Source organism: Siniperca chuatsi, linkage group LG21 (genome assembly GCF_020085105.1).
Source record: "Siniperca chuatsi isolate FFG_IHB_CAS linkage group LG21, ASM2008510v1, whole genome shotgun sequence".
In the NCBI taxonomy this organism is placed as follows: Eukaryota; Metazoa; Chordata; class Actinopteri; order Centrarchiformes; family Sinipercidae; genus Siniperca; species Siniperca chuatsi.
Window position 1 is genome coordinate 12,312,812 of NC_058062.1, and position 25,015 is coordinate 12,337,826.

The 25,015-nt window shown below is 39.4% G+C and overlaps 2 protein-coding genes, 1 long non-coding RNA gene and 1 pseudogene across 5 annotated transcripts; 1 reads left to right on the plus strand and 3 right to left on the minus strand.

Moving 5' to 3' along the window:
* Positions 1-26: 26 nt before the first annotated feature.
* On the minus strand, positions 27-12,724 carry LOC122868692 (annotated as a pseudogene).
* Positions 9,671-14,676, plus strand: LOC122868693. The gene is made up of 2 exons (XR_006376159.1): positions 9,671-11,705; positions 12,643-14,676. It is a non-coding gene; the product is annotated as an uncharacterized LOC122868693 (long non-coding RNA).
* Positions 14,209-18,003, minus strand: LOC122868688 (cytochrome P450 2K1-like). Of its 3 annotated transcripts, none has more exons than XM_044180891.1 (9): positions 17,699-18,003; positions 17,133-17,295; positions 16,903-17,052; positions 16,662-16,822; positions 15,817-15,996; positions 15,580-15,721; positions 15,293-15,477; positions 14,932-15,073; positions 14,209-14,822 (listed from the first exon to the last, which is right to left on the minus strand). In XM_044180891.1, exons 1-9 carry the CDS (start codon positions 17,858-17,860, stop codon positions 14,635-14,637), a joined length of 1,473 nt encoding a protein of 490 aa, XP_044036826.1. In that variant the 5' UTR covers positions 17,861-18,003; the 3' UTR covers positions 14,209-14,634. The 3 variants fall into 3 exon arrangements, with proteins under 3 accessions (XP_044036826.1, XP_044036825.1, XP_044036828.1); XM_044180890.1 differs by having other exon boundaries at positions 17,663-18,003; XM_044180893.1 differs by having other exon boundaries at positions 17,713-17,904.
* A 3,163-nt stretch (positions 18,004-21,166) lies between these two features.
* Positions 21,167-25,015, minus strand: LOC122868388 (cytochrome P450 2K1-like). The gene is made up of 9 exons (XM_044180258.1): positions 24,717-25,015; positions 24,411-24,573; positions 24,015-24,164; positions 23,535-23,695; positions 23,250-23,429; positions 23,006-23,147; positions 22,191-22,375; positions 21,964-22,105; positions 21,167-21,867 (listed from the first exon to the last, which is right to left on the minus strand). The coding sequence occupies exons 1-9, from the start codon at positions 24,924-24,926 to the stop codon at positions 21,683-21,685; spliced, it is 1,518 nt and encodes a 505-aa protein (XP_044036193.1). The 5' UTR covers positions 24,927-25,015; the 3' UTR covers positions 21,167-21,682.

Genomic DNA, 25,015 nt, shown 5'->3' on the forward strand with positions numbered 1-25,015 from the left:
TAGCATGTTGACAGTGTACAGCTGAAGCTTACTAAAGGTGCAGTTCATCTCATGACCTGCACTGGAGGAATGAAATGTAAGAGCTGTAGTTTAATCAATAAGCAGAACTACTACAACTAAACTAAACAAGATAAACTGAATATTACGATTATTTCTAAGCTTCATATTTAATGATTAATTGTAAAATTTCTCAGTGGAAGATAGCAGTGTCAGTTCAGTTGTTAATGTTTGTCAGACCCTTCTGATAGCACACAGCTCATGAGGTGAAGGGGTGAGGGTGAAGCCCAAAGCTGGTGTCAAATCCAGTTCATCCTCTGTAACTCCTGTGCTACAGGAGGGAGGTCAAGAAGAGGAACAGCTCCATCTTGGCCAAACTCTCTCCTACACAAACCCTTGAGCCTGAAACAAATCAAGGAATGTCATATCTTCAAGTAATTTTTTTCCCTCAAATTTCTTGGTGGTAATCAACAAAATCACAGTTACCTACAGAAAATGGTAGAAAAGCATCTCTCTTTCTAAAATTCCCTTCCTTATCTAGGAAATAGGCTGGGTTAAAAGTTTAAGGCTTTTCCCATTCATCTTCATCTTGAAGAGCAGATGACAGCACAGGAGTCCCCTAAAACAGGTTGGAGATGATAACACGTTTTAAGGTTGTATATGTTTTTTATCAGTATTATGATGGCTGGAAATATAATTTATGGCAATGCAAATGATAATGCAGCTCATTTTTAACACCACAGCTTCACCAGAAAACAAATCCAGCATCATCCTCTGAAAAATATCAGTCACTACTGTGAGGCAACACTGAAGACTGTACATTAATAGCTAATATATTAATAGCTAAACTTTTTGAATTTGGTGAATGACATTTTACACCCCAAAACACTCCAAATAAAGACGGTGTGGTCCCTCATTCGTCCAGGAGTGTTCTATCGTAGAAAAGGTTTCAGTCGTAGTCATCTGGACACTGTTTTCAGAATCATGGGATGGGAGCCGAAACGTCTTGCTCAACCGAAACCCTGCTCAACACCTCCTGGACCTGGTCTGGGAGATTAAAAATGAGAAAAAAGCTGATTAGCATACAGCCATATAAGGGGGTGCTGTGACATGAGCTTCCTATCAACTGCGTACCCTCTTATTTTGAGCCATCTGCTATAGTCAATTCATTGAAGAGAAAATGAAAACTCAGATTTTGTTGAAGCGTAAGGCGTTTCAGGTAGGAAGCACTCAATGGAGACAGTGAAGATTTCACCTTAAACATCAGCTCTATTGTGAGGTCCTTGGTCAACAGTGCAGAACTCATACTGATGGACGTAAAGCTCCACATCCTGGCGAGACCCCAGCCAGTAAAACCGAAACTGGAGCTGAGGCCTGATGTGGTGATACCATAGATACACCCTAGGCAACAACAAGTACCCTTTGGCTGGTGGTGGTTGCAACACAGAGGACCCTCTGGATGGCAGCGTTGTGGGTGACCCTCCAGCAGGGGGGCGTTGAGCTTGAGGATCCAATGGCATCTCATTTAGTCTGCAGGTCCAGATCCAATGATGGTCTTGTATGTTGGCTGGCCAGAACTGGTGGTCGACAACGTGGCTGATGAAGTTCACACAAAGGGACACTTTTCCTTGCATCCTGGTCCATTAATCTGAATGATAATATAAACGATCATTTATATGACATTATAGTCATCCATATCAGTGTTTCTTCCCCCTACCTACACTTCTGCTTTAACAGATATTGGCAGACAAACACATTCCCTCATATCTACATCTTTCCAATTTACCTAACCTGAATGTCATTGGACTGTAGGAAACTGTCCTGCTATGAGGTGAACGTGCTAACCACTGAGCCACCACAATGCCCATTCAATGCACTGTAGCTTGTTATGACACAGTTTACCCTGTCCTCATGTACACTCTGGTCACCCAGAACAGAACAACATTAACCTAAGTTAAAGTGTTAGTTTTTTGTTTGTTGTTTGAACGTCATAATACGAGGTTAACTGAGTTAGCAATAGTTTGTGTCAGTAGATCATGACAATATGAAGCACTTTTCAGAGACAAACAAACCTAATGTGCCAAAATCTGGTTACCATCTTTTTCTTTAAAGACATCAATAAGGCATTGATTGTCCTCTATGATTTTCTCTTTGTATGCTTTTTTCCCCATTCCAAAGTATTTCAGGTTAGCCAGTCCATTTCTTTCCACGAGTCTCCATTGGCAAATATAATTCCTGTATTGAAGCAGAGCCCAGGAGTTGAGTGTTCTTACTAGCTCGATCCACCATAGATCTGAACTCTGGGTCATCAAATCTGTTGCCATATACAATATAACACATGATGTTGGAGACAGCATAGTTTACTGGCTGGGCGGCGTCTAAGGCTTTACCTAAAAGAGAAAAAGTTTAGTGGTTTCAGTGGTGTAACAGTTAAAAACTTTGGATCATCATATGAATCATCATATTCAACTGTGTTGCCATAGATACAGTAATTTACAGTAATTTAAATACAGTCTTTAAATACATCAATCAGGTGTTGACTTTCCTCTATGATTATGATTGTTTTGCAGAGCAAGGACATCTTAGTTGGGATGGGGTGTTCCTTATTATAAATATTTGCAAATTTGGGTTGAAACTTACTTTTCAAAAGTACACTGTTAACTGTAAAGTAAACAGCAGGTCAGCTACACATAATTGTACATTCTGTGAAATAGTTGACAGGCACACAAAGATATCTGATGTACAGATACATTTTTATTTGCACAAATAAAATAAAAAGAAACTAGACCATACAAATGTGCTGCAGTATTTACGCAACTTGATTCTAAATGTACAAAAATTAATTGTAATTATTTTTTAACATAATTGCTGTTACATTGTTCCTGTTAGTGGATCACAACTTTTATAAATGTGTTAGTTTATCATTGACAACTGTATAGTACATATGGTCTCACACAGTAAAATGTCTAAACCCACTTCATAACAAATTTTAAGTTTACAAAATCCAACCTCTACACAGAAACAGATTATTCCTTTTAAGCAACCCCATACAAAAGTACACATTATGCAATTGCTGCTGATGAACTTCATTGAAGTGATAGTAAGATGTTGACCAAAGTAAAAGTTGGATGTTGCATAATTCACTGGACATGTTGTATAAGAGTATCAGAAGTACTACAGAAGAGGAATTCAATTAAATGTTCAATAAGAGACATTTTTTCTGCTTTTGAAGTGTCTGTTTCTTTTAATAATAATAATAATCAAACTTTATTTGTAGAGCACTTATCAAAACAAAGTACAAAGTGCTTCACAACAAGAGAAATAAAATGCCACAGTGAATGACGAAATATAAAGAAATAAAATACATAAAATACACAAAAGCAATAAAATAAACAGCCAATTCAGGTAAAATCAGGATATGCTTTCAGATAAAAATGTGTTTTGAGAAGAGACTTAAACGAAGACACTGACTCAGGCAACCTAATTTCTTCGGGCAAGTTGTTCCAGATCCTAGGGGCCCTGATCGCAAAAGCTCTGTCCCCCTTAGTTTTCATCCTGGACTCAGGAACAGACAGGAGACCCCTGCCTGAAGATCTCAAACTACGTGAAGGTTCATAAGGGATTACAAGGTCTAAAATATAGTCTGGAGCCAGGCCATAAAGAGCCTTAAAAGTAATCAACAAGATCTTAAAATCAATCCTAAAACAAACAGGGAGCCAATGTAAAGAGGCTGAAACAGGTGTTATGTGGTCGCACTTCTTGGTCCTGGTTAACAGCCTAGCAGCTGAGTTCTGTACAGTCTGCAGTCGTGTCAAAGACAAGTGAACAGGCTGTTACAATAATCAAGGCGTGAAGAGATAAAAGCTTGTACAACAGTTTCTGCATCACTAAAACTCTTACGACTTTTAAGGGACTCTTACAATACAATCAACACAGATGTCTACATTTGTGCAGGGACATACTGTATTTATCATTTAACATTGGTTCTCTGATAGTTTTTATAGCATTTCAAAACTCCATTCATGCAACTCTCATGGCTACCATGACCTTAACGACTTTAATGTGACATTAACTCATGAAACCCCATAACATCATACAGGTAGCTACTCAACACCTTTAAAGGAAAACATCTTTAAGTAAACACAGCAAGGTCAAGACCCACAATCAATCTATTTATTGCAACAATATGGTTTACACTCACACATTCCATTACTTTCACATGCATCTCTGTTGTATCAGTAGATACAGGAATTAAAAATACCATTGTGCCATAAGTATTAATTGCGGATTAACTGTTGTGTGTTGATAAAACTATGTAAGTATTGATTATTTACCTGTTAAAGACATCTCCTGTTTGAATTTCTGTAAGCTCATTGTTGAGTTTTAGCCATTTGTGGTGTAAATTGGCAAGATGCAAAAGTTAATTAGTGTTTTTGCATTGCTAATTGTTACTACTATGCATCATACAAATCTGTAACTTCTTAGTTATTCTTATGTTCTTGTTACGGACAGAGGAGACCGGAGACACCAAGATGAGACAGGAGGTTTTATTATTCACGAAGCAAACTGACAGTGTAGGATAGGTACTGATACCGTCCTTTGGGTAACTGAACCGGAGATCTGAGGCTGAAAGAAAAAAAAATCTGGAGGTTGGAGAAGCACGGGACTCGGGACTGGAGCTCGGAGGCCGGGAGGACGTTTCGATGAAGCGAGGTAGGAGTCTTGTGACGTTGAATAAGGTGGATGCAAAGATCTGTCCTATTTCCAATGAGACCGGACACTGACTGAGGTGTGGGTTGAGGTTTTTATAGTGGAGTGGAGTGCTGATGAAATGCAGGTGTGTGATTAATGACAGGTGTGAGTGATTACCGGCTGGTGAGGACATGACAGGCTGTGACAGTTCTCTATAGAAATTATAGTTTTGGCTTAAATTACAACGCAAGCCCCACACGGGCTACACCTACCAGACTGAGCTAGGCATAAATTGAAATAAACCATTTAAATGATATCCTTTCCCTCTAGCCTGATGATTCTTTAACCAGAGTCAGTGTCCCTATTGGCCGCCTCAATCAGCAGAATTTAGAGTGGAAGTGTTACCTCCGCAATAATTACTGATCAAACTGGCTAAATACTCTTATCCCATGTGGTACACATTAAAGTGTACCACATGGGATACAAGCAGATCCCACTTTAAGTAGATGGTAGAAGGAATACTGCACAGTATTGTATTAACAGTGAGTAATACCTTGGTCAGATGTGTCAATTATGATTACAGTGTTTCTATACTTTTAATGTTTTGGTTAGATTGTCAAAATGTCAAATTCAGCTTTTCTAGTAGTTTGATTGGTGCAGCTGTAAGTTAGCCCTCTGTGACAAACCATGCCAAAACCCTTACTTTAGAACAAAGTAGTTTAAAAGAGGACAGTTGCGTTACTTTTTCAATTGTGTTGCAATCGCTAAACCATTCTGCTGTGCATGTGTGACGATGGCTAGAGCAACAGTTTTAAAATTCTGCTCAACTGATGGCACACAGCTCATGAGCTGAAGGGTTGAGGGTGAGCCCACAGCTGGTGTCAGATCCAGTTCGTCCTCTGCAACCCCAGGTGGAGGAGTGAAACGAATGCGCTGGAGGAGGGAAGTGAAGAAGAGGAAGAGCTCCATCTTGGCCAGACTCTCTCCCAGACACACCCTGCGACCTGTGAGAGACAACACAGATATAGGCATACAGATGTCACACCAGTCAAAATATATAGATCTCAAACTATGGCAAGAAATTAACATTTTATCCCTGTTAAAAGGGTTTTTTGGGGGGAGTTTTTCCTTATCCGAATCAAGGGTCTAAGGATAGAGGGTGTCATATGCTGTGCCCCTTGAGGTGAGTTTGTGATTTGTGAGATTGGGCTATATAAATAAAACTGACTTGACTTGACTTAACAGTGTAATAATGTAATGTGTGTGGAGGATTGCACTTCTAAAGAAGAAGAAATCAAGAAGAAAGAAGAAATCTGTCCCATCTGTCCTGTTGAACCTTTTACATGTTGAAAATAGTCTTTGAATGCCATTCAAATAAACAACCCAAACATCTGTTCTTTCATTGTAATGTGTTCAGTTCAACTCTGCCACCGCAATAGTTGTGGCGATGCTTCAGAATCGGCTGTCTATACATGCCATCAAATTTGGGAATAATATGAGGTAAATCTACACATTAGGACATTAAAGAAAAATATGTGTAAAAATGTAAACATTTCAAAACAGTATAGATATAAAAAAAAATATTTTCATTTGAAGTCTCAGTTATGATTAGTTATTAATATGTTTGTACTGTATTTTTTAGCCAATCATCCTGTTTCACCATATCTGACCTTCCTGATGAAGAAACCCTGTAAGGTGACATCTTGGCTAGTTGCGTGTGGAACTGAAAGTGGGACAACATTGGCCAGTCTCTGTGTCTCATGGATAACAGCATCAGTGTGCGGCAGGTCCTTCCTGTCCTCGATCCAGACCTGACGACTTCCTATCACCCTGTTCAGCTCCTCCTGTACCTGGTCTGGAGATAACAAAATAAGGAATTAATGTTCTTTGTCTGTACTTGTTGTTCATCCATTTGAGATTTTACTTCTTTTGCTTCTCATGTCTGTCTACAATATTGCTTCAAATACTGATGGAACAAATGACCCTCCTCCATATAAACCAGAACATCATCATCATACAGTGAATTACATTGCATTCTATTGTGTATCACAAGTGGGGTATGAAATGATTAAGGATCTAACAACTGAAATGAAGAGCAAACTACTACTACTCTCTTATTTCTCTTCTATGCCTCTTTTTTGCTGGTGCATGAAAGCTTCAAATACCTGCTATGATGATGTGTTTCCTTAAGAACTAGTATCTGAATGTGTTTATCAATATGTTTTACATTCTAACCAGATTCATTTACAGATTTAAGTTTCTTATATGTTCCACTCCATTTGAAGTTTTTTAGCTTTATGGTCATGGACCTAATAGGTAAATTGTATTTCATAAATGTTAAATGTGTTTAGACATATCACGTTCACATGGTTGTCATTGTCCTATTGATTCATTGCTGGACGTCGAGAAGTTCTTATTTAATATAAGCCTGTCAGGCACAGGTGCAGGGAGAAGGAAGGAAGGAAACACAATCGCAGATTGTACTTGTATATGCTTACAGTATATAGTGCTTTTCTACCTTAAATGACGAAGCCCTTTACAATTTGCCTCTCATTCACTCATTCACACACAGTGAATGAGTTCAGTGTCTTGCTCAAGGACCCAGCTCAAGTGAAGAAACACTGCAGGGCAGCAAGTCAGACTAACCAGGGGTTCGGGTATGGCCTGCATTCTTTCTTTGGCTTCAGCAACTGACGGCACTCTGTATATGTTGTGCCTTGTAAGTAGCAGGTATGGCTATAAGGCTTAGTGTTAATCAATTACCCTAGACATAACATCAATTTCACCACTTCTACTGCCAGTCAACACTCCACAAATAACAGAGCAAACAACAATTGCCTCAACTCTACCCTTTATTTTATTTTATTTTATTATCTTTACCCTGTATTTGTGGATATTTAGCCATAAGCTGCAAACTCCATCTCAGTGTACTTGCTGTGGTATCAGTACCAGCAGCAGAGAGGTTGGTCACTGTAGATATCAAGTTCTTCTCATTGTAGTGAGAGTCCTAAGAGGAAGCACACCCACATATTATTATAAAACACACAGACCAGTGTGCACCATTGTTGTACCTTTTGTTGATGAAAAACACCAAAGTTATTGTCATACCTCCTCATTCTTCTGATGGATCAGAAAACAGTCCACAAGTCCCCTGCATATCTGAGGATCCAGAGTTGCTTTCAGATGCTTGATTTAATCTCTGACATCTCTAACATTATTCTCAGCATCTTTTAATATCAGTCTCTGGTTCTTTATCCATCTGCCCAGCCAGGGGAATGTGTTATAAAGCTGTAACACAACAGTGAAAACAACAGTGATAATTTAGGACAATACCATTACCTCTGCCTGCTGAAATTAGTTTGTTACCATCCCCTTAAACCAGCTTCATGTCAACAAAAAAACACAGATTTTACCTGGATTGATGCAGAACCTGAAATGCGTATCATCTTGTTGGCTCTTCTCACCATGTTTATAAATCGGGGGTCACTGTATTTAAATCTTTTACCGTACATGATAGAGGAGAGAATATCGGATGCTGCGTAATGCACTTCAGATGTTGTATCAAATAGTTTCCCTGTAAAAAGGCAGCGAGAAACACTGAAAGAGTCCAATAAAGAAACATAAAGGGTATGTTATATTGATATATATTAACATACATACCTTCGTGCTCTTCAAACACTTTGATCAGATGATGGCATTCCTCAATGATTTTCTCCTCAGCTACTCGTTTGCCCATCCCAAACTCTTTCAGGGTTCTGAGGGTAAAACGCCTCATCTCTTTCCATGATTCTCCATTTGCAAACAGAATTCCTATTAAATATTACAAGCTTACAATTATAGAGATCTCTGCTAGTGTGATTACATATCAAATGCATCAGAAATGAAACAAGCTAAATGTTGATGAAATCAGTGAATGTCAAACAAACGGAAAAGGAAATGTGTTGTTAATGATTTTGCTGCTGTTATTGTTCATTGCTTTTATTTCTTTTTGTAATAACAAATGTTTTTAAGAAATGGTAACACTTTAGATTACAGCCTGCAAATTACAGTGTTAATATGTTGTACATAAGTAGAAATTAAATACTTACTGGGTACCTATAGGTACAAGGAAAGGAGTACAGGAAATAAGGTAGGTAACAAATGTGCATTTAGGGGGGACCTAGAAGTACTTTTTTAATTACCCTGTAAATACTACATAATTTCAGGCCATTACCTCAGCTGTAATTCCTGATGCAAGAAGAAAATTAACATGTGATTATTTATGAATAGTTTGCCACAGTATTCTCTATATAGTAAAGTTCAATACAAATCTGGACTATGAAGGGTGTAGATTCAGAATGCAGAACAACGACGATATCCTCCCGATGGGATGGGGTGTTTCTGGTCGGTCAATGATCAAAACACTGAAAGTCTGAATTAAAAACGGGATTGTATACCATTACACTTTTACCCACGAGAAGGTGCTATTACACAAGGAAACTTTCTGATGGGTAAGATTTTAGAGGCACGGTTCATGTGCCGTTGCTAAGCGACACACCTGTCTGCCTGAACTTTATCCTTGACTCTTGTGGAACAGGAGGATCCGGGACACAACATAGATATGATTCCTGGCAAAAGGATTTTTACTCTCTCTCTCCTGTGAACTTCCCAGGCTCTACCCAGCAAAACGACCTTGGTTCCCACCAATGTGTTGCTTTCTGATCATAAATTAAATACTTTCTTTGATTAAAATGAAACACATCTAGGTTTTAAATTGATTATGCACTAAACACAATTTCCTTCAACACTTTTTAACTAATAATATTACTAATAATTTTAACTAACTAATAATATTACTGTAAGTCCCTCTTAAACACAAAGTTGTTCATCCTTTATTACCTAACTTCTTGTCTTCTCCCCTTGTATTAACATTTAGGTACCCAAGTATTTTATTATGTACTAAATAATTACTCTGTAATTTGCAAGCTCTAATCTAAAGTGTCACCAAAAATATGCAAAAGGCTTTTTGAAAGAACATAAAACCATGTCCTTGATTGACATCATAAGAAGTAGGGGAGATATATCTGTCTCCAAACTCTTCTGCGTAGCTGACCAGAGCCTCTTTGACTGTCTTGTATCCAGCCAGAACCACCACTTTATTGGTTCCTTTGACAGCTGGAAAAGTTATTTATACAGATAAATATGTGAGAAAGAAGCTCAGAACATTTCGTAGTACAAACCATGCAAAAATTCTGACATCACACATACTGTATCCAGATACACATAAGTGGTGTTTAATTGTGTTAATATAAAACAAAGTATTAAGCAGTGGTGGAAGAAGCATTCTGATTCTTTATTTAAGTAAAAATACTAATACAACAATCTAAAAATACTCAATTACAAGTAAAAGTGCTGCATTCAAAATTTTACTTGTGTAAAAGTACAGAAGTACTATCAGCGAAATGTACTTAAAGTATCAAAAGTAAAAGTACTTATTTCACAAAAAATTATCCCCATCAGTGATATATTATTGCATATGACTTTATTAGATTAATATTGATGCATCAATGCGTAAGCAGAATGTTACTGTTTTAACTACTATATATTATATCCAGTAAAGTACTTTAATCCATTGGCTCCCAACTTGGGGTCAGCCAGGACAGTCGTGACAAACTTCCCATTCTTGTACAACAAATGGGCAGGATTAAAGGTGTGTGATTATTAATACTAAATGCTTTAAAGAGCAGTACAAACTACTATCTTTAAACAGCTTTCTAGAATCAAGCATGCAGTTGCCTCTTGTTTCATAATTGTTCATTACTACTACTGTACGTTACTTGAAGACTTGTTTTAATCAGACCTTTCTAATAAAATAGCCCTGGAAAGTCATATCTGTGCTTGTGATGTGTGGAAGAGCGTTGGGAGAGATACTGGCCAGTCTCTGTGTCTCATGGACGACAGCGTCAGTGTACGGCAGGTTCTTCCTGTCCTCTACCTGGACCTGATGGCTTCCAACCAACCTGCTCAGCTTGCCATTTCTGCAGAAACACTAAACATGATTGCACCTCACCAAATTCATACTACTGAATAATACCTTTAGGGATAGAAAAAATGTCAGACCAGCTGAAGAACAATGCCCATATAGGTCAAAACTAAGGAAACTAAGTACAGTTTTTCTCATTTATATCTAATGTACTCTTGGAGCATAAAGTTTCAATGGGGTTCTTTTCCAGGTGTATTTACATTTAAATGAGAATTATACCATGGCTACTGAGAATTTAACCTGGAATTTAATCTATGGTTGATTATGGTTTCAAGTTTTCTAATTTGTTACGGTATCCTATGTGTCTGTAAGTTGTCTTTCTTTATCTTTATTTGTTCACTTTGTATTTATTTAATTGCATTTTTATGCTAATTCATATGAATCATCTATTAAATAAATACACAAATGTGAACAGATTTAAGAATTACAGGCAATGTGAGATCAAAGTTAGACTAATGGTGACATAGAGGAATTGTAAATGCACACAAACGCAGCGCAAAAGTAAAAACCAAAAAACTGATAACACTGCATTGCATAAGAGATGTGTGGTGCACTGTTTGTCATGAGTCCAAAAGGGCAGGGCACTGTTACATCCATCAAAAGGGATTATCTTAGAACAAGGGCTCAATTTTCATGAAACCCAAAGCACTGAAATTTCCTAGCATAAGCTGTGTACTTGGAGGAGTTAGGGCATATTTGAATAATGGCCAGTCAAATTCAGCAATTTGCTGCAGTGTGGAGGATAGTACTCTGTCTTGACATTTTATGATGTGTTGAACTATGCTGTATTTACTTGTTAGAATACTTTGCAATATGCTGTAATAACTCAGCAACATTGTGCAAGGATCCTGGTCTTGTCACTTGCTGTTTTGCTTCCCTGCTTGTTACTGTTTAAATGTTCTTGATGACATGAGGAATTTACTTCAAAAATTTAAATGGGAGCAATGGAGCCTCTCTTGACCTGCCCGGCTGGAGACATATAGGAGAGAACCAGGTACGCTCCATATTAAATATGAAATTTGATTGGCCACCCCTGGTGCCCCCCCTTACCAAAGTCAGAGGGTGATAGGTAGTCGGCTTGTTAGTATCATGGATGGATTACTACACAGGGTCAGCAGGTACAGGCCCAGAGCCCTTAGTTCAGAACCTCCGTATGAAGTTACTGTTACCATTTTTTGTTGGAAAGTCAATTAGACAACTACAAAGAGATGCAAAACAACTTCAAACGACGTGTCTCTTTCCGTCCATTTGTCTTGCTCCTATGTAGGAAGGGGCCCTTTACATGTCTGTGTCACTGTTTTAACTACTACATATTATATACAGTAAAGTACTTTAATCCATTGGCTCCCAATTTGTGGTCAGGCCATTTCCAAAGGATCACCAGATAAATCTGAGGGGTTGTGAGATGTTAAAAAAGAAAAAACTGTTCTGCAACCCAAATTTGTATGAATTTTTGGGACTTTTCTGGACCTTTTCTCTAATCAGAAACATCTGAAACATGACAAGGGGCCTCAAATAGACACTGCTTTTTGTTAGGGGTCAAAGGCCAAAACAATCGATGAAAAAAACTTTAACAATGTGTTGTATTTTATAAGTGTATCATATGTTTTAAAAATCTTAATCTGAAAAGTAACTAGGCTTATAGGCTATCTGTTGGTGGTGAAATAAAAAATACAATATTTCCCTCTGAAATGTAGTGAATTAAAATAATAAAGTAGCATGAAATGTAATTACTCAAGTAGTAGCCTACCTCAAAATTGTACTTAAGTACAGTACTTGAGTAGGCGTAAATGTAGCCTACTTAAATGTACTTTCCACCACTGGTATTAGGACTATTGTAAATGAAATCGGAGGTGACAGTCTCTTGTTAAGGACTGCTTGCTTCTTCTGATGGCATATGCTCTTGTTGGTATTAAATTCACCTCAAACAGGGTTTTGTGGTGTCTCTTGAGATCAAGCTGCAACAAGTTGCCAAGCAGTGGAAGCGGTCTTGGTCCTGGAGGCTCCTTCCCCATTTCCTTCGAAGTGAAGCTACGAGAGACAAGATAGAGGACGAGCAGGAGAGCAACAGCCCCCAGCAGAGTGGTGGGACTAAAAAAGAGCAAGAAAACTAAATCTTCAATAAGACACATTTCTTCTGCTCTTGATGGTACTCCTTTGACTGAGCCTACAGTGTCTACACAGTCTGCGTAGCGAAAGCAGCACACTGACAGAAGCAGCTTTTAATACAGTCCATTTTCTACACACAGGATGGGTTCAGGCACAATACTGAGTGAAGGTCGAGGCATTTTGGCATGTGCTCAGATCCAATATTCCCTGGCTGTCCCCTGCACAGGTAACCATGACCCCTGCAAGTGTGAGTACACAGCCCGGGGCACGGCAGGGAAGCCGGGACAGTCGTGACAAACTTCCCATTCTTGTACAACAAATGGGCAGGATTAAAGGTGTGTGATTATTAATACTAAATGTTTTAAAGAGCAGTACAAACTACTATCTTTAAACAGCTTTCTAGAATCAAGCATGCAGTTGCATCTTGTTTCATAATTGTTCATGAACTTGAAGACTTGTTTTAATCAGTCAGATCTTCGCCTTTCTAATAAAAGGTGAAGATTCCAACCACCCTGCTCAGCTTGCCATTTCTGCAGAAACACTAAACATGATTGCACCTCACCAAATTCATATTACTGAACACCGATTCATCTCAATGCCTTTGGGGACACAAAAAAATGTCAGACCAGCTGAAGAACAATGCCCATATAGGTCAAAACTAAGGAAACTAAGTACAGTTTTTCTCATTTATATCTAATGTACTCTTGGAGCATAAAGTTTCAATGGGGTTCTTTTCCAGGTGTATTTACATTTAAATGAGAATTATACCATGGCTACTGAGAATTTAACCTGGAATTTAATCTATGGTTGATTATGGTTTCAAGTTTTCTAATTTGTTACGGTATCCTATGTGTCTGTAAGTTGTCTTTCTTTATTTTTATTTGTTCACTTTGTATTTATTTAATTGCATTTTTATGTTAATTCATAGAAATTATCTATTAAATAAATACACAAATGTGAACAGATTTAAGAGTTACAGGCAATGTGAGATCAAAGTTAGACTAATGTTGACATGGAGGAATTGTAAATGCACACAAATGTAGCACAAAAGTAAAAACCAAAAAACTGATAACACTGCATTGCATAAGAGATGTGTGGTGCACTGTTTGTCATGAGTCCAAAAGGGCAGGGCACTGTTACATCCATCAAAAGGGATTATCTTAGAACAAGGGCTCAATTTTCATGAAACACAAAGCACAGGAATTTCCTAGCATAAGCTGTGTACTTGGAGGAGTTAGGGCATATTTGAATAATGGCCAAAGAGACGCAAAACAACGTGTCTCTTTCAGTCCGTTTGTCTTGCTCCTATGTAGGAAGGGGCCCTTTACATGTCTGTGTCACTGCCCAGGGGCCTGTTGTCTCATAATCTGTCCATGCTGTAGGCTTGGTGGAGTTACAAATAGCAGCTATTTATTGATAAACAATATTTGTTGTTTATTTGGCATTCTTTTTTTACACTGAATAAACAATGAATCACACCTATTTCACCAATCTCACCTCTTCAGGAGGTGAGATGGAACAGATCTAATCAAACTGTCAATCATGATTAAGCAATTCAAAAGCAAGATGATTAAACAGAAAGGTGAGTAAATCTATCATAATCAGTAATGATATTCAGTTGTTAAAAGGAGGAAAGCCTCTCAAAATGTCATTGTCAGACACAGATATATTGCTGCCAATTGGTAAATGTTGCAATCTGACACTATGCCTTCCACACCATGGATGAGAAAATGACAAGTGTCCATGCACAGTGGCGGTTCCCGCTCCCACCTTGGCATAAAAAAACATTAATCAAGACGTTCCAGCTCTCCTCCTCATTGGCGACTGACGGCACACAGCTCATGAGCTGAAGGGGTGAGGATGAAGCCCACAGTTGGTGTGAGATCCAGTTCATCCTCTGTGATTCCAGGTGGAGGAGTGAAACGAAAGCGCTGGAGGAGGGAGGTGAAGAAGAGGAATAGCTCCATTCTGGCCAGACTCTCTCCGAGACACATCCTGCGACCTGGAAGAACAAAGAGATTTGCAAAGAGTTGAACTGGACCGTGTCTGTACAACTGTGAAAAATCTGTCTTCGCTAAAATACAAAAGCCAAAGTCACAAAGTTGTTTTACCTGCAGAAAAGGGCATGAAGGCGTCTCTCCTGATAAATTTACCCTCCTCATCCAGGAAGTGGGAAGGGTTGAAAGTGTGTGGGCTCTCCCATTCGCTCTCATCATACAGAACAGAAGTAAGCAGAGGAAACACAATAGTCCCCTGTAGGCAAAGAAATAAAGTGGGGTGTGTCATTTAAAATCTTGGAACCAAAACACTGTTTTGAGAGAAGAACACATTAAAAAAGTGCTGATTTTTGATTCCAGCCGGGCCCTTTGCTGCATGCCTGTCTCTCTTCAGCTAGTCTAATAAAGGCAAAAGCCTGAAAAAATAATTAAATAAAAACGTGTGTGTGGATTTGGATTGATGTGGGCAACTGACCTCTTTGATAAAGTAGCCCTGGAAGGTGACGTCTCGGCTGGTTTTGTGAGGAATAGCCATGGGGACAATATTGGCCAGTCTCTGTGTCTCATGGAGGACAGCGTCAGTGTACGGCAGGCTCTTCCTGTCATCTACCCGGACCTGACGGCTTCCAACCACCCTGCTCAGCTCCTCCTGGACCTGGCCTGGATGCACGTGAAAGAAGAATTTAATCTGATGAATATGTGATGCCCAAATTTCATGCGAGCAGTGTTACCTGAGATGAGCATGTGGATGCGTTTTTGCACCTTGAATACGAGGGTACTTGGCCATAAAAAGCAGACACCACTGAAGTGTATTTCCTGTGGTATCAGTTCCAGCTGCAAACAAATTTATCACACTGTAGACCAGGTTGTCATCATGGTAGTGTGAATCCTTGATTTCAGACTCCTAATATAACATACAGAAAAGAGGGATTATACTCGATGATTGATTGATCCATCTTATCAGTCTAGTAGTGGATTCACTGGAGTTGGACACCTCACCTCCAGATTTAGCTTACGGGTCAGGAATGCATCAACAAAGCATCTGCACATATCAGGGTTCAGAGTCTCCTTCAGATCCGCTATTATGCTTTTTGTCTCCACCTTGTTTTCCTCCACATTCTTCATCAAATCCCTCCAGCTTTTAAGAAAAGGGCCCAGCCAAGGAAACATGTTGTAAATCTGTAATGGAGCACAATACAAACAATTTCATTGAAAGCCATGAGATGATAAGTATGTTAAGTCCCAGCTGATTTTATTTTATCCATGTTTTCATTTTTCATTTGGTTGTAAATTAGAAAAATCTTTGGTGACACTTTATTTTATGGTTGTAAATTCCAAATAATTTTGTGATAATATCCTAGGAAGGTTACTAATTGCACATATAGGTAAAATTAAAATGTAACAAAAGATGGGTAGTGTTCAGTTGGTATCCTTTGAATAAATGTATTCTTCCTGATTGCTAATGTGACCAAGAGAGTCTTTTAGTCAAAGCACAGCTGTGCATGCAAAAATGTAAAATATGTCTACAGGCAAATATAAATAATGAACAAGAATAATAATATACCAGAATAAAGTTTCCAAAAAATAATGAACACATTTTACTTGGATTTAAATGAGCAATTCTTTCAAAGAAATTCATATTTCCCTTATAGTCCAGCAAAATTCCTAGAAAACTATTAGGAAATTACAGACCTGCAAAACAAAGTGTTACCAGATATTTCATGGACTACGCATTATGGATTACTACAGCAATATAATTGATCTTCTATGCCTTAGGTCAACAAGTCTTTAATATGCATAAAAATGTAAAATGTTCTTGTAATCATTAAGTCTCTCTGTAGTACCAGGATGGGAGCTGATCCTGTCAGAACGATGGACTTGTGGTCTTTTTCCACCATAGCTTGGAAGACAGCGTCTTTGTATTCAAACCTCTTTCCAAACATGATAGCTGAGATGATATTTGAAGCCGCATAACAAATTGCCTGGGTGTTGTCGAAGGCTTTACCTGAGAGACCAGATAGAAAGTGTGAGGTATTTGAGGTACTGCTGTGTAAACCTGGGCAGTGCTTTTAGAGGAGATGTTACCTTTATATTGTTCGAATTCTTCAATCAGGTAGTGACATTCCTCAATGATTTTCCCTTCACTAAGCCTCTTGCCCATCCCAAAATCTTTCAGTGTAGTTAAAGCAAAACGCCTCATTTCTTTCCATGAGTCGCCATTGGAAAATAGTATGCCTAGAAACAAAAGTGGTTGGCTTGTTGAGACAAGGACAAAAGCAATTTACTAAAAAGAAAAACTCAAAACATTCTCTTACCATGTCCTTTGTTGAAATCATAGAATATGGGAGTGACCTCTCTGTCTCCAAACTCTTCAGCATGGTTGACTAGAGCCTGTTTGACTGTCCTGTATCCTGCCAGGACTACCACCTTCTTAAAACCAAAGTGGACTGTGAACACTGGTCCATATTTTTTGGACAGCTAAAAAAGGTAGAGGAAGGTAAAAGTGAGTCCATGCATTTAGATATCAAAGAAACTGGCTAAGCAGCTTTTGTACATCACCCCAGCCAATTAAAATTCCATATTCTATCCCAATGTGCATTGGCAAGCACCAACACAACTCTTGTTAATACACACGGAATAGATGTTACTTTGTTCCTTGACAAGGTCCAAAGGCCTGTACTGTGAGGAGAGGTAACTGGCTTATCCAAGTAACTACGAAATGTAATTTACTGATTTATACTGAACACATATTTGCATATGCAAGTAATATAAATAAAAATAAACTGTCTTATATCAAAGCAATTGAAAGAATTACATTGTTTCAGACAAACAACACATTTCTCACATCAAAAAGAGAGCTGTCGAGTCTCTTAAGATCCACCTGAAGTAAGTTACCAAGCAGGGGAAGAGGTTTAGGTCCTGGAGGCTCCTTCTTCCCATCTTGGGAGCTGAAGCTGGAGTAAAAAAGGTGGAGGACCAGCAGTCCCACAATGGTCCCCAACACGGACACTGAAGTAAAGGACTGGAAAAGATCTTCCAACATGATTTTGCAGTCTCCTGAACCTGACTCCTTTTAGGAACACAAACCTTTTTTCTAAACAGCTGTTCAAAGAAAAATGAGGGGATAAAGGTTGGGTTGTCACAACCAGGGCTTATAGCTTCTTCCTTCTTCCTGTTTTGTCCTTCCAACAGAGATGTTGCCCTAGCCACCTCTCTGGGTGGGGCTGTAGACCAAGAGTCCCCACCTTCTTTTAGAGAGTCCGCACCAATCTCGCCTATTCAGTAGGCATGAATGAGTAGGTCGGGCCAGCCAGTCACAGATCTAATCATACTGTCAGTCATGATTAAGCAATTCAAATGCAAAACCTGGAAAATACTGGCATGACATTACAAGTAGGGAGTGAGAAAAACAGGGGTATGCAAAAGGTTCACTATTTATGACAATGTAAAACTGAAGGGCTAAATTCAATCTCACGCTTTTTCAGATTTTACCCCAGCTCGAACCAGACTAACTGGATCTGTGCCGGGGGCCTGTGTGGCAGTAGAAGCACTGCTGACCTCGATTAAGCAGCCACTCCCCTTTTCACCACCCTCTCAACAGCACAACAATAACAGAAATTTAATCTCTGCCTTGCGTGCATTTAGGTGAAAAGAGATATCAAAGAAACTGGTTTAGCAGCTTTTGTACATCACCCCAGCCAATTTAAATTCCATATTCTATCCCAATGTGCATTGGCAAGCACCGACACAACTTTTGTTAATACGCACAGAATAGACGTTACTTTGTTTCTTGACAAGGTCCAAAGGCCTGTACTGTGAAGCGAGGTAAATGGATTATCCAAGTAACTACGAAAGGTGGACAAATTTACCCGAGGTATCCTGTCATGGCAATTTTTGCTGCATCTCTTCATGGTTAACTCTATGTCACCCTATATAGCCTACATGAATAGGACATTATAAGTGTAGGCTATACACCACATCTGTACTCAGTGTTAATGATAAGCACTATCAATACACACCAATTGAGAATATTTTTATATTATGAGAGTCAGTGGGGGTCCCGGGCCTTGTTGATGAGGCCAGCTGCAGACGGAAAGAAGCTGTTCTGTGGCGTGAGGTTTTGGTCATGATGAAGCACAGCCTCCTGCTGGACGGGAGTGTCTGAAACAGTTTCTGTCTGGGATGGAAGAGGTCAGCCACCATCTTTCCTCCACGCCTCAGGGTCCCGGAGGCTGGTGGGGCTGGGATCTTTCTGTAATCCACAACCATCTCCACTGTCTTAAGAACATTGACCTGGCTGCACCAGGTCACCAAGTGGTCAATCTCCCACCTGTAGGCGGATTCATCCCCGTCAGAGATGAGCCCACCCGTCGTTAAGTCCTATGGTCCTTGGTTTTTTGGGGACTGGGATGATGGTGGAGGATTTGAAGCAGGCTGGCACTGAGCCCCCTCTAGACAGAAGTAGAGTCGTTGGCTGAGAACTGGTGTTGTAGTCTCTCTGAGTTCAGTCGCTGAGCTTCTCTCACTGCCTTGCTAAAACTGTACTTTGACTCCCTAAATCTGTCCCTGTCAGCACTCCTGAACGCCTCTTCCTTTTCCAACCTTAGCTCACTGAGTTTAGCTGTGAACCAGGGTTTGTCGTTGTTGTAACTCAGCCTGGTGCGTGATGGTACACAGCAGTCTTCACAGAAGCTAATGTAGGCCGTCACAGCCTCTGTGAATTCATCCAGACTGTTGGTAGCAGTCCTGAAAACATCCCAATCAGTAGGTGTACGTAGTGAAGTGATGTGGTTCCTTCACAAAAAAAACGCTATTTATCAGGGTGTCTCTCTAGTAAATTTATGACTATAATGTCAGAGAATATTTGTGGCTTTTTTTCTCGTAAATGTACCACTTTAATCTTGGAAAGATTAAATTGGGAGTTTTGTGTCTGATTTTTACCCATCTCCCATACTGTAATGTTACTTAAGAATTCAGTCTGTCGACATTGCGCTGCCAACAAGCCTCCCTGGCTTTTCTGGCCGCCATTTTGTTAGATTTGGCTGTTAACGTTTCTTTAAACTCTTCATATCCTGACATTATCAATGTGCATTTTTCTGGGTGCCATTGAAAAATCTCTGCCTGTGTTGCCAAACACGCCCCTTTTATGCAAACCCGCACAAACTCCAATAAAGCTGACACCAACTCAACTAACCAAACATCTTATTCAGTGTCGTTTAGTACCGTTTAACACCAATCTAGGCAGTCAGAGTTTCTCAACCATGGCTTCCCTTGATAAGCCTGAGTTAAATCTGAGTAGGTTAAACTCGTTCGTAGTTCAGGGTTGCAGTCGAATATTCTAATAATAATAATAATATATTTTTTGCTTAGGAAGGTTCCTAACTGAGTGAAATGACCTGGAAGTATTTAAGTGGCAGCCATGACAAGAGCTGGTCAAATTTTCTAAATGATAAGGAAAGGTGCTTCAATGCTTCCTTTCATATCTCCTTTAGCAAAGGATACACTGGACCATCGTTTACAAACGGGAAGGAGATAATGCCGTCACACATTTAAATTAGGCTCCTTTGAGATGAACTGCACCTCGCCCAGAAAGTGAACAAGATCAGGCAGAAGTTATCTCTGCCAAGCACCCAGGAAGTGCGCTTTGAAGCCAATTTTACATACCATATCAAACCGTGGAATTACAACTTGCTGGGTGAAATTAGTTTTTGACTGGCAGTGGATTGTAAGCCACTGATTAGCCAAATTAAAAAATGATTGACAGTTGCCATGCCCTCTCAAAGTCTCCGGTCTGCAGAGATACAAACTTGGATCAAGTCGGACACAGATCTGACTGGCATGCATTTTGCGACGGTGATCGATTCTGCGCAGGCCTGGCTCATTTCGAACGAGCCTAGTCTCTTAGCACCGCGGTTGTCTATTCCTAAGTCCCTATGAATTCTCATTGACATCTTTCCTTGACCTCATGATATTTTCCGTTGAAGTCAAGGAAAAATGTTTAGGAAAAGACATAGGAGACACTTTTCGACCGCAGCCCAGGCTGCATGACTGATGTTTTCAGCCAAACCTGGTCAGGAGCAGGTTCAATGTGACTCCGTTGTTAAGAAGCTAAGCACCATGAAGAAGCATTAGGGTTGACAATCAACTGATGAGAAAAAATCCCATGAACTGACCAAATCAGAATTAAAAAGCAGTTTAAGTATATTTTTTCCTTTTATTAAATCTGTTGTATTAGCCTACTTTTACTTTTCGTCTTTTTCCATCAGAAAATGTCGAAGAAAAGAGTGTGTCGAGTTTGTCATTTATTAAATATTTCTCCAGAAGGAAACAAAACACAGGGACCAGAATAAAAGATTGGTATATAAATGTAGTTTAATTTTAGACATTCATGCAATCAGCTATTTGAAGAGGCAGGTCCAAATTTATTTATAGTACTAACTGACGTGATTTCTGCCGTTGGCTGCAATATAAGAAATTAAATTACAATCTACAAAACCAAGTAGGCCTACAAACAATCCACAGCGGCCGATTAACAGGAATATATACTGTAGTTAATGTAGGAGTCTCATTCTAAAAAATGCTTATAAACCCTAATTCCCTACAAATTATTTAAACAAATGTGTAGAAAAACATTTAGGCTCGTCAGTGTCCCCGCCCGTGTAAGATACCATTCATTTTTCCCCAATACCATCTCAGGTAACTTGCTGTCTTAAGTGACTGAAATTAACTGTGTCTCTCTCCTGGTCTTGAGGGGTGGAGACATCTGCTGGCTGCTCAGCATGTAAATCAAAGTGGTAAACGGCCCTGTGTGAGAGTAATATTCATGCCATTGGCACAGGCAGTTATAATGCCATGCTCTCTCTCATTAGCGACTGATGGCACACAGCTCATGAGCTGAAGGGGTGAGCGTAAAGCCCACAGCTGGTGTCAGATCCAGTTCATCCTCTGTGACTCCAGGTGGAGGGGTGAAACGAAAGCGCAGGAGTAGGGAGGTGAAGAAGAGGAATAGCTCCATCTTAGCCAGACTCTCTCCGAGACACATCCTGCGACCTGGAAGAACAAAGAGATTTGCAAAGAGTTGAACTGGGCCGTGTCTGTGCAACTGCCAAAAGCCATACAAAAGCCAAAGTCACAAAGTTGTTTTACCTGCAGAAAAGGGCATGAAGGCGTCTCTCCTGATAAATTTACCCTCCTCATCCAGGAAGTGGGAAGGGTTGAAAGTGTGTGGGCTCTCCCATTCGCTCTCATCATACAGAACAGAAGTAAGCAGAGGAAACACAATAGTCCCCTGTAGGAATGAAAGCAAGTTTTCACATATCCAGAAGAAAGTACTTTTTTGTGGATAAGTACTGAAACAGATGTGAGCAACTGACCTCTTTGATAAAGTAGCCCTGGAAGGTGACATCTTGGCTGGTTTTGTGAGGAATAGCCATGGGGACAATGTTGGCCAGTCTCTGTGTCTCATGGAGGACAGCGTCAGTGTACGGCAGGTTTTTCCGGTCATCTACCCGGACCTGACGGCTTCCAACCACCCTGTTCAGCTCCTCCTGGACCTGTTCTAAACACACAAAATAAATTAATATTTTTTGCCTGCATTCATTTTAACAAGACAAAGAATCTACAGCCAGGCTAGCGGCTCTGTGACGCTGTACTTTGGCGTAGTTGTGCTTTGAGTTAAATGCTAACGTTAGCATGCTAGCATGTTCACAATGACAAGGCTAGGTGTAGTGTTTAACAAAGTACAGTTTAATCATTAAATGTTGGGTTTTTTTTGTTTTTGAGAAAGATCATTAATCATGTCTATAATATTCATATAAAAATAAACTGATGATTATGACTATTAACCCGCTGTACATTTCTTTCTTCTATAAAAAAAAAGAAATTGAGACGGATATTTCCTGAAACTAGCATAAAAATCAAGCCACTATAAAACACTATCTGTAAACAAAAGTATAAGTAAAAAAGAGGTGGCACACCATCAAAGCAGTCCACAGTACAGCTTCATGTTTTCTTAAAATATTATTGCTGACATGTTTCGGCTATTCAGAGCCTATGGCAACACTGTTTTAGCACTGTCTTAGCACATATGGTCCTTTTGTCTTTGTCAAGTATTTAAGGGCACCCACTGGTAAAAATATAAATGCACACATTAGGAGGAACGATTCACAAGCCTCATCTCTCTCCTTACCTTGTATATGTGGATATTTGGCCATAAGCAGCAGACTCCATCTCAGTGTAGATGCCGTGGTATCAGTACCAGCTGCAAACAGGTTGGTCACTGTAAATATCAAGTTCTTCTCATTGTAGTGAGTGTCCATAACACACGAGTCCTAAGAGAAAGAACACCCACATACCTACATATATTATAAAATAGAGAAGTGCAACATTGCTGTTCTTTTTGTTACATGAAAAGCACAGAGATGTTGTCTTACGTCTTCTTTCTGCTTCCGAAGCAGAAAACAGTCCACAAGCCCCCTGCATATGTGAGGGTTCAGCGTCTCTTTCAGACGTTTGATTAAATCTTTGACATCTCTGATGGTCATCTCAGTATTTTCTGATATCACCTGCCGGTTTTTTATCCATCCGACCAGCCTGGGAAACATGTTGTAAAGCTGTGACATAACAGCAAAAATAAAAGAGATTATATTAATATGTATTTTCCATGATCAAATAGCTGCAGTTTCTATTCTAATTTTAAAAATAAATATGAAACTTACGTGGATTGATGCAGAGCCTGTAAGGCGTATGTTCTCGTTGGCTCTTCTCACCAAGTTTTTGAATAGGGGGTCATTGTATTCAAACCTGCTTCCATACACAATAGAGGAGATAATATTTGATGTTGCATAATTCACCGGACATGTTGTATCAAATGGTTTCCCTGTAAAATGGTAGCCAGAAAGAATGGAATTATTAAGACGGAAGTACAACATAAAAAGTGCAGTCTTATACTATTAAAACAAACCTCACCCGGACTTAAATTGGCCACAAAAAACCTTAAAATGGGTGATGATTTGACAGCTTATCATTTTCTGTGGCAAGCATAATAATGCCCTTAGAGGTGCCCTTATGTGGAAAATAACACCATGTGGAGGAAATGTCCCTCAGCATTAACATGAGTCCTTCTTGACATCATCTGTTATTTTAGTACATCAGGACACCTTGTCATGTATTATTGCGTACACATATTTACTCCATACCTTTATGCTCTTCAAACATTTGGGTCAGATGGCAGCATTCCTCCAAGATTTTATCCTCAGCTACTCTCTTGCCCATCCCAAAGTCTCTCAGGGTGGTGAGGGCAAAACGTCTCAATTCTTTCCATGATTCTCCATTTGCAAACAGAATCCCTATTAAACATGACTTGCAAGTTAAAATTAATCTGTACCAGTCATGCATACTCATCAGGGATTTGCCTAAATAAAACAAACTAGAAATAAAGAGACTGAACATTGCAACAGATAATAAAAACAGTGTTCTTTCAAACAAATGACTTATTTGTTATTTTGCTTTTACTATAACTGTTTATATTATTTGGTTTTGTGCTAATATGTAAACATACTGTATATTAAAGATGTGGTAAAGGAAGGACATACCATGACCTTGATTCATTTCATAAAATATAGGGGAGATGTCTCGGTCTCCAAACTCTTCTGCGTAGCTGACCAGAGCCTCTTTGACTGTCTTGTATCCAGCCAGGACCACTACTTTATTGGTTCCTAAGTACACCGTAAATACAGACCCATATTTCTTTGAAAGCTGGAAAAAAAAATAATGTAGGGCCTAGCTGAATGTGTCAGAGATAGTGTAAGGACATTTATTATTGCAAATGAAAGGCCATTCAAATAAATTGCAACGTGTTACAAAATGGATTTGTTTTGGTAGAAGAGTGCTAAACTCACCTCACACAGGGTTCTGTAGGGTCTCTTGAGATCAAGCTGCAACAGGTTGCCAAGCAGGGGAAGCGGTCTCGGTCCTGGAGGCTCCTTCCCCATTTCCTGCAAAGTGAAGCTACCGAAGACAAGACACAGGACGAGCAGGAGAGCAACAGCCCCCAGCAGAGTGGTGGGACCAGAGACGAGGTAGAAAACTAAATCTTCAACAAGAGACATTTCTGCTGTTGACAGTACTCCTCTGACCAAGCCTTGCAGCTAAAACACAGTGCTGTTTATGTACAAATGAACAGTATCTGGAATGTGCC

Bases quoted from the DNA above. Each gene is read 5' to 3' on its own strand.
- LOC122868688 (XM_044180890.1), bottom strand. From the start codon at position 17,860: ATGTTGGAAGATCTTTTCCAGTCCTTTACTTCAGTGTCCGTGTTGGGG. The intron at 17,053-17,132 runs GTAAGAGAATGT...TTTTGTTTCTAG, and splicing joins TGATTTCAACAAAGGACATG to GCATACTATTTTCCAATGGC. The intron at 15,074-15,292 runs GTCAGTTGCCCA...CTTTGCCTACAG, and splicing joins AGGGCTACTTTATCAAAGAG to GGGACTATTGTGTTTCCTCT.
- LOC122868388 (XM_044180258.1), bottom strand. From the start codon at position 24,926: ATGTCTCTTGTTGAAGATTTAGTTTTCTACCTCGTCTCTGGTCCCACC. The intron at 22,106-22,190 runs GTCAGTTGCTCA...TCATTCCTACAG, and splicing joins AGGGCTACTTTATCAAAGAG to GGGACTATTGTGTTTCCTCT. The intron at 21,868-21,963 runs GTAAAACAACTT...TTGTTCTTCCAG, and splicing joins CTTCATGCCCTTTTCTGCAG to GTCGCAGGATGTGTCTCGGA.